This window comes from Lampris incognitus, chromosome 3 (genome assembly GCF_029633865.1).
Source record: "Lampris incognitus isolate fLamInc1 chromosome 3, fLamInc1.hap2, whole genome shotgun sequence".
NCBI lineage: Eukaryota > Metazoa > Chordata > Actinopteri > Lampriformes > Lampridae > Lampris > Lampris incognitus.
This window is the reverse complement of record NC_079213.1, coordinates 110,182,303-110,196,734: the sequence shown is the minus strand read 5'-3', so window position 1 is coordinate 110,196,734 and position 14,432 is coordinate 110,182,303. Positions and strand designations below refer to the sequence as shown.

Below are 14,432 nucleotides of genomic sequence, written 5' to 3'. Positions count from 1 at the left end.
TTGAGATGAGTTTGGTGCGGCTCTCATTGACCTTCCCCATGCACGTACATAAAATATACTTTAAAAACATATCTGATTTATAAATGGGGTGGCAACAGGGGTGGCAAGACTGTGTCCCAGAGGTGGCAGCTGCCACCCCTTGCCACCCCGTAGATCCGCCCCTGGTTACAGGTGAAACTAGAAGAGCGCACTCAGTAGAGTGCAGATCCCCGCCAGGTGTATCTCCCCCTTCTCTGGTGCTCGGACTTGGCGACAAAACCACCCCTTTTTTCGCCTACCAAGAGAAGGGAAAGTATGGAAGCACTACCTGCGCCTCTCCCCTTCTCCGGTGCTCGCACTTAGGTGAAAAACCAGCTGAGGACTTGGCACTCAAACTGCGGTATAAAACAGGTTTTTCAAAGCTTTTGAATCACTGCAACCACAAGGTGTCCTTGGTTATTGGCGGCACGTTGGTGCAGTGGTTGGCGTGCTCGCCTCACCGCAAGAAGGTCCTGGGTTCAAACCCCGGGGTCGCCCAACCTCGGGGGTCATCCCAGGTCATCCTCTGTGTGGAGTTTGCATGTTCTCCCCGTGTCTGTGGTGGGTTTCCTCCGGGTGCTCCGGTTTCCCTCACCATGAAGAAGACATGCATGATAGGGTTCATACTCCTGTCTGTGCCCTTGACCGAGGCATGGCAGGACGACCTGGAGTTGGTCCCCGGGTGCTGCACAGCGGCTGCCCACTGCTCCTAGCTACACAGCTAGGATGGGCTAAATGCAGAGTGTAATTTCTCCACGGGGATCAATAAAGTATCTCAAAAAAAAAAATCATAGTCTTAACAGTGCATAAAAACTATTAGGCTAAACTATTAGGCTGACAGGCCCAGTAGTATGTGAGATGAGCAGCAGACAGATAGACACACATGGACAGAAAAAACAATGTTTTTCCTGCCATTATACGACTTTTGCACAGCGCCCAAGTCAATGGAATGGAAAATATGGGAAAAAAGTTTTTAACATGCAGCGCTCAAACTAAAAATAAATAAATAAATAAAAAAAATCTACCAAATAAAGCATTTCGCCTGTCAGACTGTGGATGTGCAGTCTCTTAGGCGGACCCTTGCATGGATGCGACCAAGTCTAATATGAACTTACTCCCACTCTAGGCCACACAACAAAATAGACAAAATAAATCAGTCTGAGTCTATATTTGACAGTGAATAGCTATGTACTAGGCGGCACGGTGGCGCAGTGGTTAGTGTGGTCGCCTCACAGCAAGAAGGTCCTGGGTTCAAGCCCCGGGGTCGCCCAACCTTGGGGGGGGGTCATCCCGGGTCATCCTGTGTGGCGTTTGCATGTTCTCCCCGTGTCTGTGTGGGTTTCCTCTGGGTGCTCTGGTTTCCTCCCACAGTCCAAATACATGTAGGTCAGGTGAATCGACCGTACTAAATTGTCCCTAGGTATGAATGTGTGTGGGTGTGTGTATTTATGTCAGCCTTGTGATAGTCTGGCGGCCTGTCCAGGGTGTCTCCCCGCCTGCCGCCCAATGACTGCTGGGATAGGCTCCAGCATCCCCGCGACCCTGAGAGCAGGATAAGTGGTTCGGAAAACAGATGGACGGATAGATATGTACTATAGGGGCCCACTGAAATAAAGCAAGAATTCTTCATCAAATCCATGTTTAAGAACCAAGAGGAATCCGATATGGCCACCTCCAACGGGAGCAGCCAAAAGGGGTAATAGTAGTAGTAGTAGTAATGTAAACCAGTCAAGAGTGGCTTATTTCCACAAATGTGATAGTAAATAACGTAGTTAACCAATAACTTCACGGAACAAAGCTGATAGCTGCTATCAGGTTACATCTTTGGCAAACCCTCCGACTGCATCGGGGGAAGTAGCATTTGGGGAACACCTTTATCTAAAATTTAGTATGGTTAGGAATTAAACTCCTTACCTTGACAATGATTATGCAATGCTCTATTTGTTGCACTATGCAGGCCTACAACTCCCCCAAGGTACTTCTGCAACTGCTGCTGTCAGCACCTTTACAACTGTGGACAGGGATGAGTGACTAACTCTGGAGTGTATTACTTTAAGAGGAATAGGCTCGTGATTTGTGAAGTTGGGGAAGGTTTCTTAGGGACCAGTTCTGGTCTTAGCCCGATTTAAAGCTTAACGCTTTTTAGGAGCAAGGCACTGCTTACTGTTGACTTCTATACTACACGGGGACTACATGACATATCATGGTCTGGGGTAACAAGCGGGTATCCAGGCAGGCTGCATACTTCAGTTCAGGCATACACAAGTGACAGGTAGCCTGGGTAACCAGCAACCCTCCATGCTGAACAGCTAGAAAGGGTGTTAATATGCAGATCAGCAAACACACACACACACACACACACACACACACACACACAAATCACAGTAGCGCACAAACACACACTGGTTTTATAGGGCTCTGAACCTTCAGCAGCCAAATAATCAGCCTGGGAAAACTCTAGCTGCTGGGATCACCATTGTTTTTGTCCTGTTTCTAAAACTTGTGTTTTGGATGCAACATAGGCTACCTACTCTTCCCTAAATGATGTTACTCCCTTGCCCACTTACTGTAAATATCCCTTAATATTCTTGATCATAAAGCGTAACATTGAATAATTTACATTGTTTCATGTCTTCAGTGCCCTGCATTTGCAAATCCACTTGGATAGTAGACAGTTTCTGATTATCTTTGTGCCTGTAAACATGGGGAGGGCAAAGGGAGAGGGGCCGGGGCCAGTTCTGCTTGTGTCACGTATATACACTACATACACTGATCCGGTATTTATGCCATGTGAATCAGGGCAAATTCCTGACAGACTCCGGAGTTTCCCATACGTAGAGACTTACTGGCAACTGGCCATAATATAGTCAGCACATATAGATTCCCCAAAACTGATAAAAAAAAGCATCAGTACATTGATTGTGTGTGTGTGTGTGTGTGTGTGTGTGTGTGTGTTGCATGTGCATTCTCCCATCCTCTACACAACTCCCTTGGCCTTCCCGACCCGTCAGCCCCACAAATAACCCGGTAGATGGTGGGAACCACTGCTGTATAAATGTACTGGGGGTGGGGAGGGGTAGAGACAGAACGAGTGAGAGAGAGAAAGAGATTAAGGATAGGAGGAAGGGACAGGCCTCTGTGCAAAACATCCCACTGCTGTAGAGACAACCTACCACACACTGACACAGGCAGCCATACAGAACGCCATGGCTGATCAATTCTCCACACTCCAACAATGGTAAGCTTAAGGGAAGTTTAATTCTGCACGGTGGAAAGACAAAGAACCAGCTTAACAAATATGGAACTTGACTTCTAAGAACAAAAGATGTAAAAACAGACTGTTGTACAATAACTTGCTAACAGATGACTGATGGATCGATTGAATGACTAAGACTACATTTGTCTGTCTTATCCCACCATGCACATCTGCCTGTCAGTCTGCTAATCTGTCTAGAATATGGTGGAGGGTCTGTTTGTCTGTTAGCCAGTCATTCAAATTTACAGTTGTATTTGTTTATTAGTCATTTGGTATTATTTGGTATTTAGTTGTTCAACATTTGCTGTTGTGCCCATCCACAGAGCAGATAGCATCAGAATAGGCGAGTAGAGCAGGTTTAGTGGCCAGTGTTTAGTACACAGTCGCGCAAGGACATCAACTGGAGGATGTCCAGATCCTGTAGCACAACCCCAAAGCTGGTGCTGAAAACCAGTTACATTCAACCATGTCCCATGGAAAGTCATATGTACACAGGTTTTCTTTCCAACCCAACATGACACGGGCTGATTTGACTGATTAGCCTTCTCCTGTCTGTTTGAACATGTGTTGATAAGTGAAATCAGCTGGTGTAGTGTTGGGTTGGAAAGGAAACCTGCATACACATGGTTGTCCATGGCACATGGTTGAGTATCACCGCTGTAAGACAAATATTTGTTGAAAATTCAACAAGGCACAGGGTGGAAACTGTTGCAAGTAAAAGCAAAATAAAAAAGGTTTCTACATGTGTGGTTTATACCCCAACATCTACAGTCAAGCTAACGGTGGTGCAGTTCAGCAATTTAGCTAACAAAGAGCGATGACATAATCCCTTTCATTGCTGGCCTAGAAGAGCGAAGATTAAGGTAGTGTTACTCTCTGTAAGCATTTCATAGCAGCAGGCCCAGCACCCCCAGCAGCCAACTATCTAGCAGAGGTTTAGTATAATGACTGGGTTGGTAAACTGGGTAAATTTCATCAGAAATATTTCTGACATCTTCCAACTTTCCATGTACCCTAAAGCCAGCACTTTTATCCCGTCCAATAAAGCAGCTGACTAATAAAGAGATGACAGACAGACTGACTGACTACAGGCAGACACCACTGAAGTCAAGGTCTTGTGCGTGAAGAGAAGTTGTGACATGGAAGGGTGTGGAATTATCTTAATCCCGCAGTGAGTCAGCTTTTGCTTCCTAGAAAGAATCATTTTTGCCCAGCAACAGTAGCCAAAACCTCTGCTTAAGACCTAAAAATGTCAGTTTTCTTTCAGAAAACATTCTAAATCTAACCTTGATCTTCACAATTCAAACTTTTAATGATACAGAAGATCTGCTTTGTAAAAGCCTCATGACCTGGCCAACAAATGACCTACATATAGTACTACAATGTTCATTTTCACTATCCATTATTTTGCAGAGGAAGGCATCACTTCTTGGCCCAAATAAGGGATACTTGACTGGTCTTGAGCCCGACTCTTAATTTGCTGGCGAGCAGCATGAAGTTATTGAACATTCCTTTAGAAAGTAGAATGAATACTGGATATCATGGCGCCCAAGCCCATTTCCTAATAACACACTCTCTATGGAAACTGCACTTGTAGCACAGGATAATCTTACAGTAGACCAGTTATTCCCTTAAATGTCTACCACAGTGGCCTTCCATGTTACGCCCAGTGAAATTGTTTTCAAAATGTTTTATTTTTGCACCAAATGGCCTCTTGAAGTGTTATGTGGTCAATATTGTTTTAGTGATGCTGTGTGACATGCTGCATACAATTACAGTGTGGTAAATAACATTGAATTCTCCCTTGGGTATGCAAGGTAATGCATTCCAAGTCATAATTCTAAGCTGTAATTTCTGACTTAATGCGCATGTATGGACCTGTATATGCTGGCGTCCATAAAAAAAACCCATCCAAGATTCACTAACAATGTCCAAGCTGCTTGTCCCAAAATGTCCAAAATGCTTCTACTGAGACTAGATGTCTCAGTAGAAGCATTTTCCGGCGTTTTCTCTTGATGACATCATTGAGAAAAGTTTTGGCCATCTTGGCTCACTTGTCTCCTGGAAAAAAAGCTAATGCTAATGATAGCAATGACATAAGCGAAGATGGAAATTACTACCAGCAAATACACAAATGCTGGTCAGTTCTTCTCTGTGGTTGTCAAGTTTGCTACCAGTCACTGTGATGGCCGGGTTCGAGTGCCCTACGAGCCCTTTTTCAATGTTCTAATCTATTCTAGGAATCTAGTTGGCAGGTAAAAGTAGGAAAGTGGTTGGTGAAGTTTGGGATTTACTGGCCACAGTGGCAAGTAGGGGGAAAAAAAACACTCCCGAAAAATGTCCCCCAAACATGTAAATTTTATATTTTAGTAGAATTTAATGTTAAACTAGTGCACTATCCTTTTAATTTTTTAATTGCTGCAAACCACTTCCATATTGGTGAGATAATTAGACTAATTAGGCTAAACTGTGTCTTTACTGTGTAATGTCAGTTGACCATTAGTTTGATCTAGAAGTTTGACTGCCAAACAGCTGGTTGGGCGGCCCCAGCTGTGACTGCATCCAGGGACGATGCAGGAGAAGAGAGGAAGAAGGGAGAGGAAAAGACGGGACGAGTGGGGACTCATTCTGAAGACTCGCCAAGAGTAGGAAGGCAGCAGCTGTGCAACAGAGACAGAGAGAGACAGAGCGAGAGAGAGACTGTTGAAAGTAAGAGAATAGAGGGGAAATTAGTGAAAGACAACGGAGGCAGGGATACAAAGATGGATGCAATTAAAGAAGGAAAGAAAGCTTAACAGGTGCAAGCAGACAGAAATTGACTTAACAAATTCTTGGAAGGGAGAGAAAGGGGGAACGATATCAAACAACAAAGGTCGAGAGCCGCACTTCAGTCCCCGGCAGGCAGAGCAGACAGCATGCTGTATACACCTCACCCCGCACACTGAGCCTCAGCCTCTTTAACTAGAGGTGGACCAATGTAGCCATACATCACCCAAAGCAAAACACGATTAATGGTAGTGTCTATGCCACCAACATCTATTACCATAACCACTGACTCTTGAAGACAAGGATACCGCAATGTTCAAACGACTACAAATGTAAAGCTTTGCATAGAGCAAGATTTGGCATAAGCTCAGCATAGTCTTCAGCGTGACATGAGTAATGACCTAAATAGTAAACGAGCTACTTGGCACTTACTCAAATAGATTTTTGGCAATGCCAAACCATTTATCATACTTTAAGTGCAATGCCCCTGCTGACTCCTCACATGAAATCCTCTCCCATTTCTGCCTCCTGTTGTCTAGCAAATTGTCCTCTTCTCTCTCCACCTTCATCAATACGCCACCTCCCTTTGTCCCTCCCTTCTTCGGTGCACTCGTTTCTCTCAAAATCTCTTTCTCAATGTCCTTTCTCTACCTACACTGCCCTAAACCCTCCCTCAGACTTCCTGTCTCTGGGAGGATTGTAAACACAACATTCTTAATTAACAAAGACATCCTCCCCTAGTGCCCGCACACACGTACGCATGCACACACACACGCACACACACACACACACACACGCGCGACCTGGCTATGCTCAGAGAGTAGGCTTGGCCAGACTGAGTAACAGCTTGCTGCGTCCCTGCCACTGCCCTTTGCCTCAATGTGACTTCATTCACACCCGCTGTCACCTGCCAAGAGCCAGGCTACTGCCCCTCCACTAACTACAACTACAACAACTACAAACGCAGCGACAGCAGGGATACTGGCAAATGTAGGCTGAGTGCTTTTATCGGTGATCATTAACTAGTGGTAAGCCACAACCACAATCAAATAACTGGCATTCCCCAAGAAAAAGTAAGAATATGCAGCTGATGTAATGGCAGCTCTTTTTATCCCAGTAAGGATTCCGACTTTGCTTGAGGAGTGAACCACATTAAGGTTGAGGCCGTGACAAACATGGAACCCAAATCCGGAATTTAGCAGTTGGTAAATCTTTGTCATCTTTCCTCTACCCTTGCACTCTCCAACCCTCTCTTGCTTTTCTTTCTGTTTGGTCAGTCAGTAGAGGACCTGTTTTCTGTCTCTTCAGTCAGACTGTCCTCCCCAGCTCCGCTGGACTCCAAATCACCTCAGCGAGACAGACCAGGGCACAGCATGGCAACACCTAAGCACACACACATACTCGCATGAAAACCACACGCGCACACACCCACACGTGTGTGTGCGTGTGTGTGTCAGAGGGAAGGAAGCCAGCTCAGTAATAGGATGTCCTTCGCTTGCTTTGTAAAGTCTCAAAGACCTGGAGTCCAGCCAACATGTCTGCCACATGCTACAGCCAAAATACAAAGCAGAACATGCTAGTTCTATCCCACTAGGCAGGAAACACCCACATGCTGTGAGCTACAGGTAAAAAGAGACCATACGCTATAAAGAAGAAGAAAAAAAACATTCCACTGGATGTGTATGGTTCCTGGGATGTTGGACTGGTCACTAAATATTTGTGAACATGAACTAGTCCTACCTGAAGCTCCAAACTAGAAAATCAAAGATCTTTTTAGGCGATGCCATCAGCACGGAGCAACAAAAACCCTTAAATAACCAAGAGAAAGCTTTTGTGTATGTAATAAGTATCTGAAATTACACAAGCAACATCTTCAACGTCTGACATTGGACAAATATCTGTTCTTGTTCTGCTCTAGTGTCTTCTTTACGATGTGTTTGACATAACATCCAACCCTTGAGGCGATGACACCAGACGCCAAGCCTGAAATCGGTCTTTCGGACTTGGGCCGTTTCCAAGGGCAACATGACGCCGGGCATCATCTTTCAAGGATCAGCGGGCATTGTTTACGAATTAGCTAGCACTTTAGCCATCGACTTTGCCATATATTAGCGTTACATTTGGCTTTACCCTTACCCTTACCTCACTGGGATGTTTAAAGAACGTGATCGATTTGCGTCTCACTGCTGCAACCCAGGCCGTCCTGCGCCTCTTGGTTAAGCCCTCTATGTTCTTTCCTTCGTTTCTCTTCCAAGAAGGGAAAGAAAAAAAGCGTAACCCATTCTCGAGTTTAATACCGGAGCGATCATGGAATTTGCTTTGGCAATTCTTCACAAAACAGGAACGCCCAACCATCTCGCCTGCATGCACTATCTTACATATAGCTATATATCCAATCTAACCTAAAAGGTTACCTTAAAATATATCTAAAATCTTACCTGAGAAAATCTGTGATCTGAACATTAATTTGAAAAAATATTTGAGAAACTAATAGTTAGTAAGACAAATCTGCTAACAGTTGACAACAATGACTAATGTTACTTGGAAGATGGCGGCGTGTGACATCACGACCGAAAGACCGATGGATGGTAACTTCACTGACAAAAACACAAATGGAAGGCCAAAATTCGCTGGGAAACCCAGCCAACACAAATAAGCAGCACTGCATTATATTGCATAGAAACAGCAGTTGTAATGAACAGCTGGAAAGATTAACTCATGAGTTTCCACTGATTGGTCATCTTTGGATAGTTATAGCACCGAGTAAAAAAAAAAAAAATGCTATCTTGCATTATTTTTTCATTTCACTAAAAAAAAAAAATCCAAAAAAAAAAATCACATGGGGCACTTGGAGCCACTAATCCCATTTTGGCAAGCATGAAGACCAAACGTAGACATTGAATCTGTGTTACAACTGGCGGTTCCTCAAACGTATTTTTAAAAAGGTGCCTGTCATTCAGGTAGTTTTAGCAGAGTCTGAATATTTACCAGTTAGCAACCCTGAAAAAAAATCACTGAGCTGAACACATGGGATGATAAATTCCAAATGGGAAATATTTTCTCCATGATGTCTTCAGACCTACTGAGACCTACTGAGAGCATTGTGGGCTTGCTTGTGCTCAAGTCTCACACTGTCTTAGTTTCAATGGAAAAAAAACTGGATGTCACAGTATTAATATCAGCACTTCTTCGTAAGTGATAACTGAAGTGAACGATAATGACACCAAGCAACAAAATATTCTATCCAATTTCCCTCTGACAAGAAAAGGACCATGAAGTGAAATCAGATTTTTCAGCGAAGGAGCTTTAAGAGAAGTAAAAATGAAATCAAAGTTTTTGACAATATGACTGAAGTCTACTGTCTGGGGCTCTGCCGTTCCCTCTACTCTCCATCTCAGACTTGGAGCCGCAGATCAATATCCGGTCTGTCTGTCTAATCGACGGGGCGGCCTCTGGGAAGTACCGAGTACACTATCCAAATACTTAATACTCTATACACAGACACACACAGTCACAGGAAAACACTCACAAACACACAAAAGCCTCTTCTTCTTTTTTTTACATTGACCAGGGATAATTACTGATTTGTCTATAGTATAATTACATTAAGATATTCAACGGCTGCTTGTAATTGAAAGAAGTAGGCTAAATATTATATGCCAATAGAGAGGTCTGCGAGTGGTAGATGTGGGGGGTGGGGTGGGGTTCATTCAACACAGCAATAAGCAATACTAAACTGTGATGATTTTAATGTCACAGCTGTTCCCCTGAAGCACAATGAACAGGCGTTGTGAAGAGGTCTGATGTAATGATTTCTACATATCTGAATGACTGCGTTACTCGTGCATGCTCATCTTTTAGGACTTTGTAACACACGGAGCTTAAAATAAATGCATTCTGTGGTACATTTTGTTTGAATTATTGCAGTTTTCTCGTGTTACTGCAGGTAAAAGGGGGATGAGAAAAAATATCAATCTCATCACATTTGAAAAAATCAAAAATAAATATCACAGTATGAATCGAATTGGCAGTGAAATATCGCTGTAATAACAAATAAGGAGGCACCTGCTGATACCCAGCCCAAATCAGTGGTCATTCTCAATCATCCCAGGAACCAGAGGTAGTCCTCAGGCCTGACTAAGAGACCCTGCTGGCTCTATTCATCCTATTCCTGTAGATCTTAAGTCTTGAGAGCGAAGCAGCGCATTTGGATTTCTACTCCAAACAACTAACCCCCCCCCCCCACTATCAGCATCCCAAACGCTTTCATGCAGACCCCCAAAAAACACGTGCAAGTTCTTCCACGCAGCCCCTTCGGAGGATCCAACCTCCAACCCTCAAGAGCTCTGGCTGGCCAACACCCCACAACACCACATTTACGCTTCACCGTTATAACGTCAGTGGACGTCCAAGTCCGGGGGGCCCAATATTCAATAATTCCCAACGTTTTCCATCGGAGACACGTCGCTACATAATGCGGGGAAACTGTGTTTTGATCAACACGAAGCACCCGACATGAACGCCTTGACGGGAAGGAGCCTGCCAACTGATGATACGGGGAGGGAACACGCGCGCGCGCGCGCGCACCGGCTCCAGACGGACTTGACAAAAGAGCAGACGGCCCCCAAATCCGTTCTACCGAGCAAACAAGAGTCCGGCATATGACTCCACATCGCAGGCGTTATGAATGACGTGAGTCACGCAGGAGTCGGCTGATTCAGCAGAGTTCCAAATTCTAGACGATCACATACGTTAAAGCAGCGGCGCCCAGCCCCTACCGCCCCTGCCGCCGGACCCCTACCACCCTACCGCCCCTGCCGCCGGACCCCTACCACCCCTGCCGTTTATCACGCCGGCCGTAATCTAACACACCTGACTCTACCGATTACCCACTGACCCCTGATTAATCGAATCAGAACCGGGGTCGGGGCGAGGGTAGCTCTCCGGGGGCAGGGCTGGACACCGCTGCCTTGAAGTTATGACAAAAGAAAGATCAGCGATAACAATGTAACCGGTTATTGATTCTCGCCCGGTGCGGGATTCGTACGGCGTGTGCCGCTCGGCTAAAGGGTCGGACCCGTTAGCTAGGGGGCTAACGTGTCTTATTAGTAGTTTACAATAACGCCGACGTAATACCGACCAGCGGAGCCGGTGGGGTAAGCGGTCTACCGCAAAGCTCCGGTTGTTCCGCCGGGCAGCGGACGCGTACCGCATCCCGCCGCTGATAAGCGGCACCCCCACCCACCCCACCCCCCCGGTCAGCTTCGAGCCCCCCGCCGATTAAAACAGGGTGTGACAACCAAAACCCCGACGACAAGATAACCCCCCCCCGTAATAAGTCGCCGCCGTCGCCCCGCAAATCACCGCGGCCCGCCTTTTATAGAACACGGTGCCGAACCGATCCCGCCTCACTTGACCCGACGACGGGGAGAGCGCGGGGCTCGCCTATTGTTTCGCCCGCCGCTGTCACGGCAGCCCAAGATGCATTGTGAGGATTAGCTTACTTAGCCGCGGCTGGCTAACAGCCGGCTAGCTTAGCCGCGGCTGGCTAGCAGCCGGCTAGTTTAGCCGCGGCTGTCCGTCCTTCCCGACGCCGAAGGTGCCGCGCGGCACCTTCCTTTCCCGGATTCCAGGTTCGCCCGTGATAAGCCCCGGAGGTTTCAACAGCAACACGGGTGAATAAAACACAGTTACAACCCTGCGGACGTACCCAGAGCTCCGTTCCCCAACTCATGGCGGATTCCCCCCTGTGAAGTTCTCCCCGGGATTTGACGCCTTCTTCCCCCCGCTCAAAGTCGTCCGGGCTGCCGCTGGGTTTCCCGACCTCCGCCGCTCCGCGTCTGCGTCGCGCCGACGAGCACGCTCAACTACCTCCTCCTCCTCCCTCCCTCCTCCCACGCCTACCTGCCCCCCCCACCACCGACTGTTCCCCCTCCTCTGGTCCTCCTCCCGCCTCCTCCTCCTCCCACGCCTACCTGCCCCCCCTCACCACCGACTGTTCCCCCTCCTCTGGTCCTCCTCCTCCTCCCGCCATGGTCCTCCTCTTCCCCCGGTCTCCCTCCCCGATCCTCATCCTCCCCAGTTCCCCCTCCCCCGGTCTTCCCCCAGTCCTCCTCCTCCTCCTCCCACGCCTATCTACCCCCCCACCACCGACTGTTCCCCCTCCTCTGGTCCTCCTCCTCCTCCTCCCGCCATGGTCCTCCTCTTCCCCCGGTCCATCTCCTCCTCCGGTTTCCCTCCCCGATCCTCATCCTCCCCCAGTTCCCCCTCCCCCGGTCTTCCCCCAGTCCTCCTCCTCCTCCCCCCGGTCCTTCCACCCTTGGTCCCCCCCCCCGGTGTAGAATCTTTCATTATTGTGAAATATTTATTATCGCTCTTTTATATGCGCCTCACTTTGTTTTACAAAGGTTTGAATCTTGATTTTATGTATGTATCTATTTATCTATCTATTTATTTATTTATTTGTGAGTTCTGTTTTCCTAGTGTCTCCCCCCCACCGTCTTTTAATGTGGGGGGGCTTTTAATGGGTACTTCTAACGCACTGTAAAGCCCATACCATTGCGTTTTAATGTGCCACAAGCATATTGATAAAGATTGATTGATTTATTGATTGATTGATTGAATCAGCGTTATGATGAACCATGGCCGGCCAAAGCAGGGCCTCCCCTTGTCTTATTTTAATCATCAAAAAAATAAAGCAATATTACAGTAGATTTGTTCAACTTTATGACAGTGGAAATGTGCTCGAGAAGCTGAGAGATCTTGGTATTTATAAGGAATAGTGGCAAAATTAATAATGAGCCAACTGAAGCCGTTTTTAAATGGCATCCGGCCTATAATATCCCTTTTATAAGTTTCCGGTTGTGTAATAGAAGTTTTCAAAACATACCTTATACACACACACACATATATATATATATCTACTCATATATTTTCGTAATGTGTGTGTGTGTGTGTGTGTGTGTGTGTGTGTGTGTGTGTGTGTGTGTGTGTGTGTGTGTGTGTGTGTTAGTTAGTGTAGATAGCGGGACCGAAAACTGAAGCACTTATGATCCTAATTCTTTTTGGAGGTGGTAGGTATTGTCTCAGAGAGTAAGGGGAAAATCCCAGAAAATTAAAATTATGCATAATTATGCATAAATATGCATTTTTCTAAAAATGGTTAAAACCCACTTTTCTCGGCATTCCAGATGATTCTGAGCATTTTTGATTTTTTCACCTAAAATTTTTTTCTGGGACCCCCCCCCTTAACCTGGAAAATGTGACCCTCTCCCCCTTTAATGTTATTGTGTATGCAATGTCATGTATGTGAAATATGCTTGGTGACCATCGTCTACTACTTGCCATTTAGCCCCTTTCCACCCCCAATTGAAGCGGGGTACCGCTACATTGTAGCGGGGTTCTTCCATCGTCTACTACTTGCCATTTAGCCCCTTTCCACCCCCACTTGAAGCGGGGTACCGCTACATTGTAGCGGGGTTCTTCCATCGTCTACTACTTGCCATTAAGCCCCTTTCCACCCCCACTTGAAGCGGGGTACCGCTACATTGTAGCGGGGTTCTTCTATATATATATTTTGGTCACCTGTGTAACAGCTTGTCGACACGTTTGGGTGTCGTTTTGAAAGAGATGATATGCGTTGTTTACTTTATCTTTTAAAAGGTTCATACAGTACAGTGTAACGTCACTGCCTACGTCTTTTTTCCTTATTCCTTATCTCCCTATTTCCTTATTCCCTATTCCCTTATTCCTTATTTCCTTATTCCCTATTCCCTTATTCCTTATTCCCTATTTCCTTATTTCTTATTCCCTTATTCCCTATTTCCTTATTCCCTATTCCCTTATTCCATATTCCCTATTTCCTTATTTCCCTATTCCCTTATTCCTTATTCCCTTATTCCTTATTCCCCTATTTCCTTATTCCTTATTTCCTTATTCCCTTATTTCTTATTCCCTATTCCCTTATTCCTTATTCCCTATTTCCTTATTCCCTATTCCCTTATTTCCTATTCCCTTATTCCTTATTCCCTATTCCCTAATTCCTTATTCCATATTCCCTTATTCCCTATTCCCTATTTCCTTATTCCCTATTTCCTTATTCCCTATTCCCTTATTCCTTATTCCCTTATTCCTTATTCCATAGATTCCATGGAGAGAAAAGTTTATGAATTTCAACCACTTCAACTGACGGAACAGCGGTCACGAAAAAAACACGTTGGCGCGCGTAGACGACCGAAACAGTTGCCGTGGTTACTGCGACCGTTCAAGTCTCAATAGGATTTTGACCGGTTTTGCGAGACGCCGAGCCAAACCTTTGGAATGTAAACATCGCCATCTGGCGTAAAAACGCCGTCGCTGCAGCGGATCGACTCGCGGAACCAGCTGCACTCGT

General features: G+C 45.9%; 1 protein-coding gene across 1 annotated transcript in view; it reads right to left on the bottom strand.

The window, feature by feature from the left end:
- The window catches only part of fnbp1l (formin binding protein 1-like), a 67,207-nt gene extending 55,312 nt beyond the window's left edge, over positions 1-11,895 (bottom strand). The window contains exon 1 of the mRNA XM_056277688.1: positions 11,751-11,895. Within this exon, the coding sequence (XP_056133663.1) occupies positions 11,751-11,774 (24 nt within the window). The 5' untranslated portion in view covers positions 11,775-11,895. The remainder of the gene's footprint in view (positions 1-11,750) is intronic.
- Between the last annotated feature and the right edge of the window lie 2,537 nt (positions 11,896-14,432).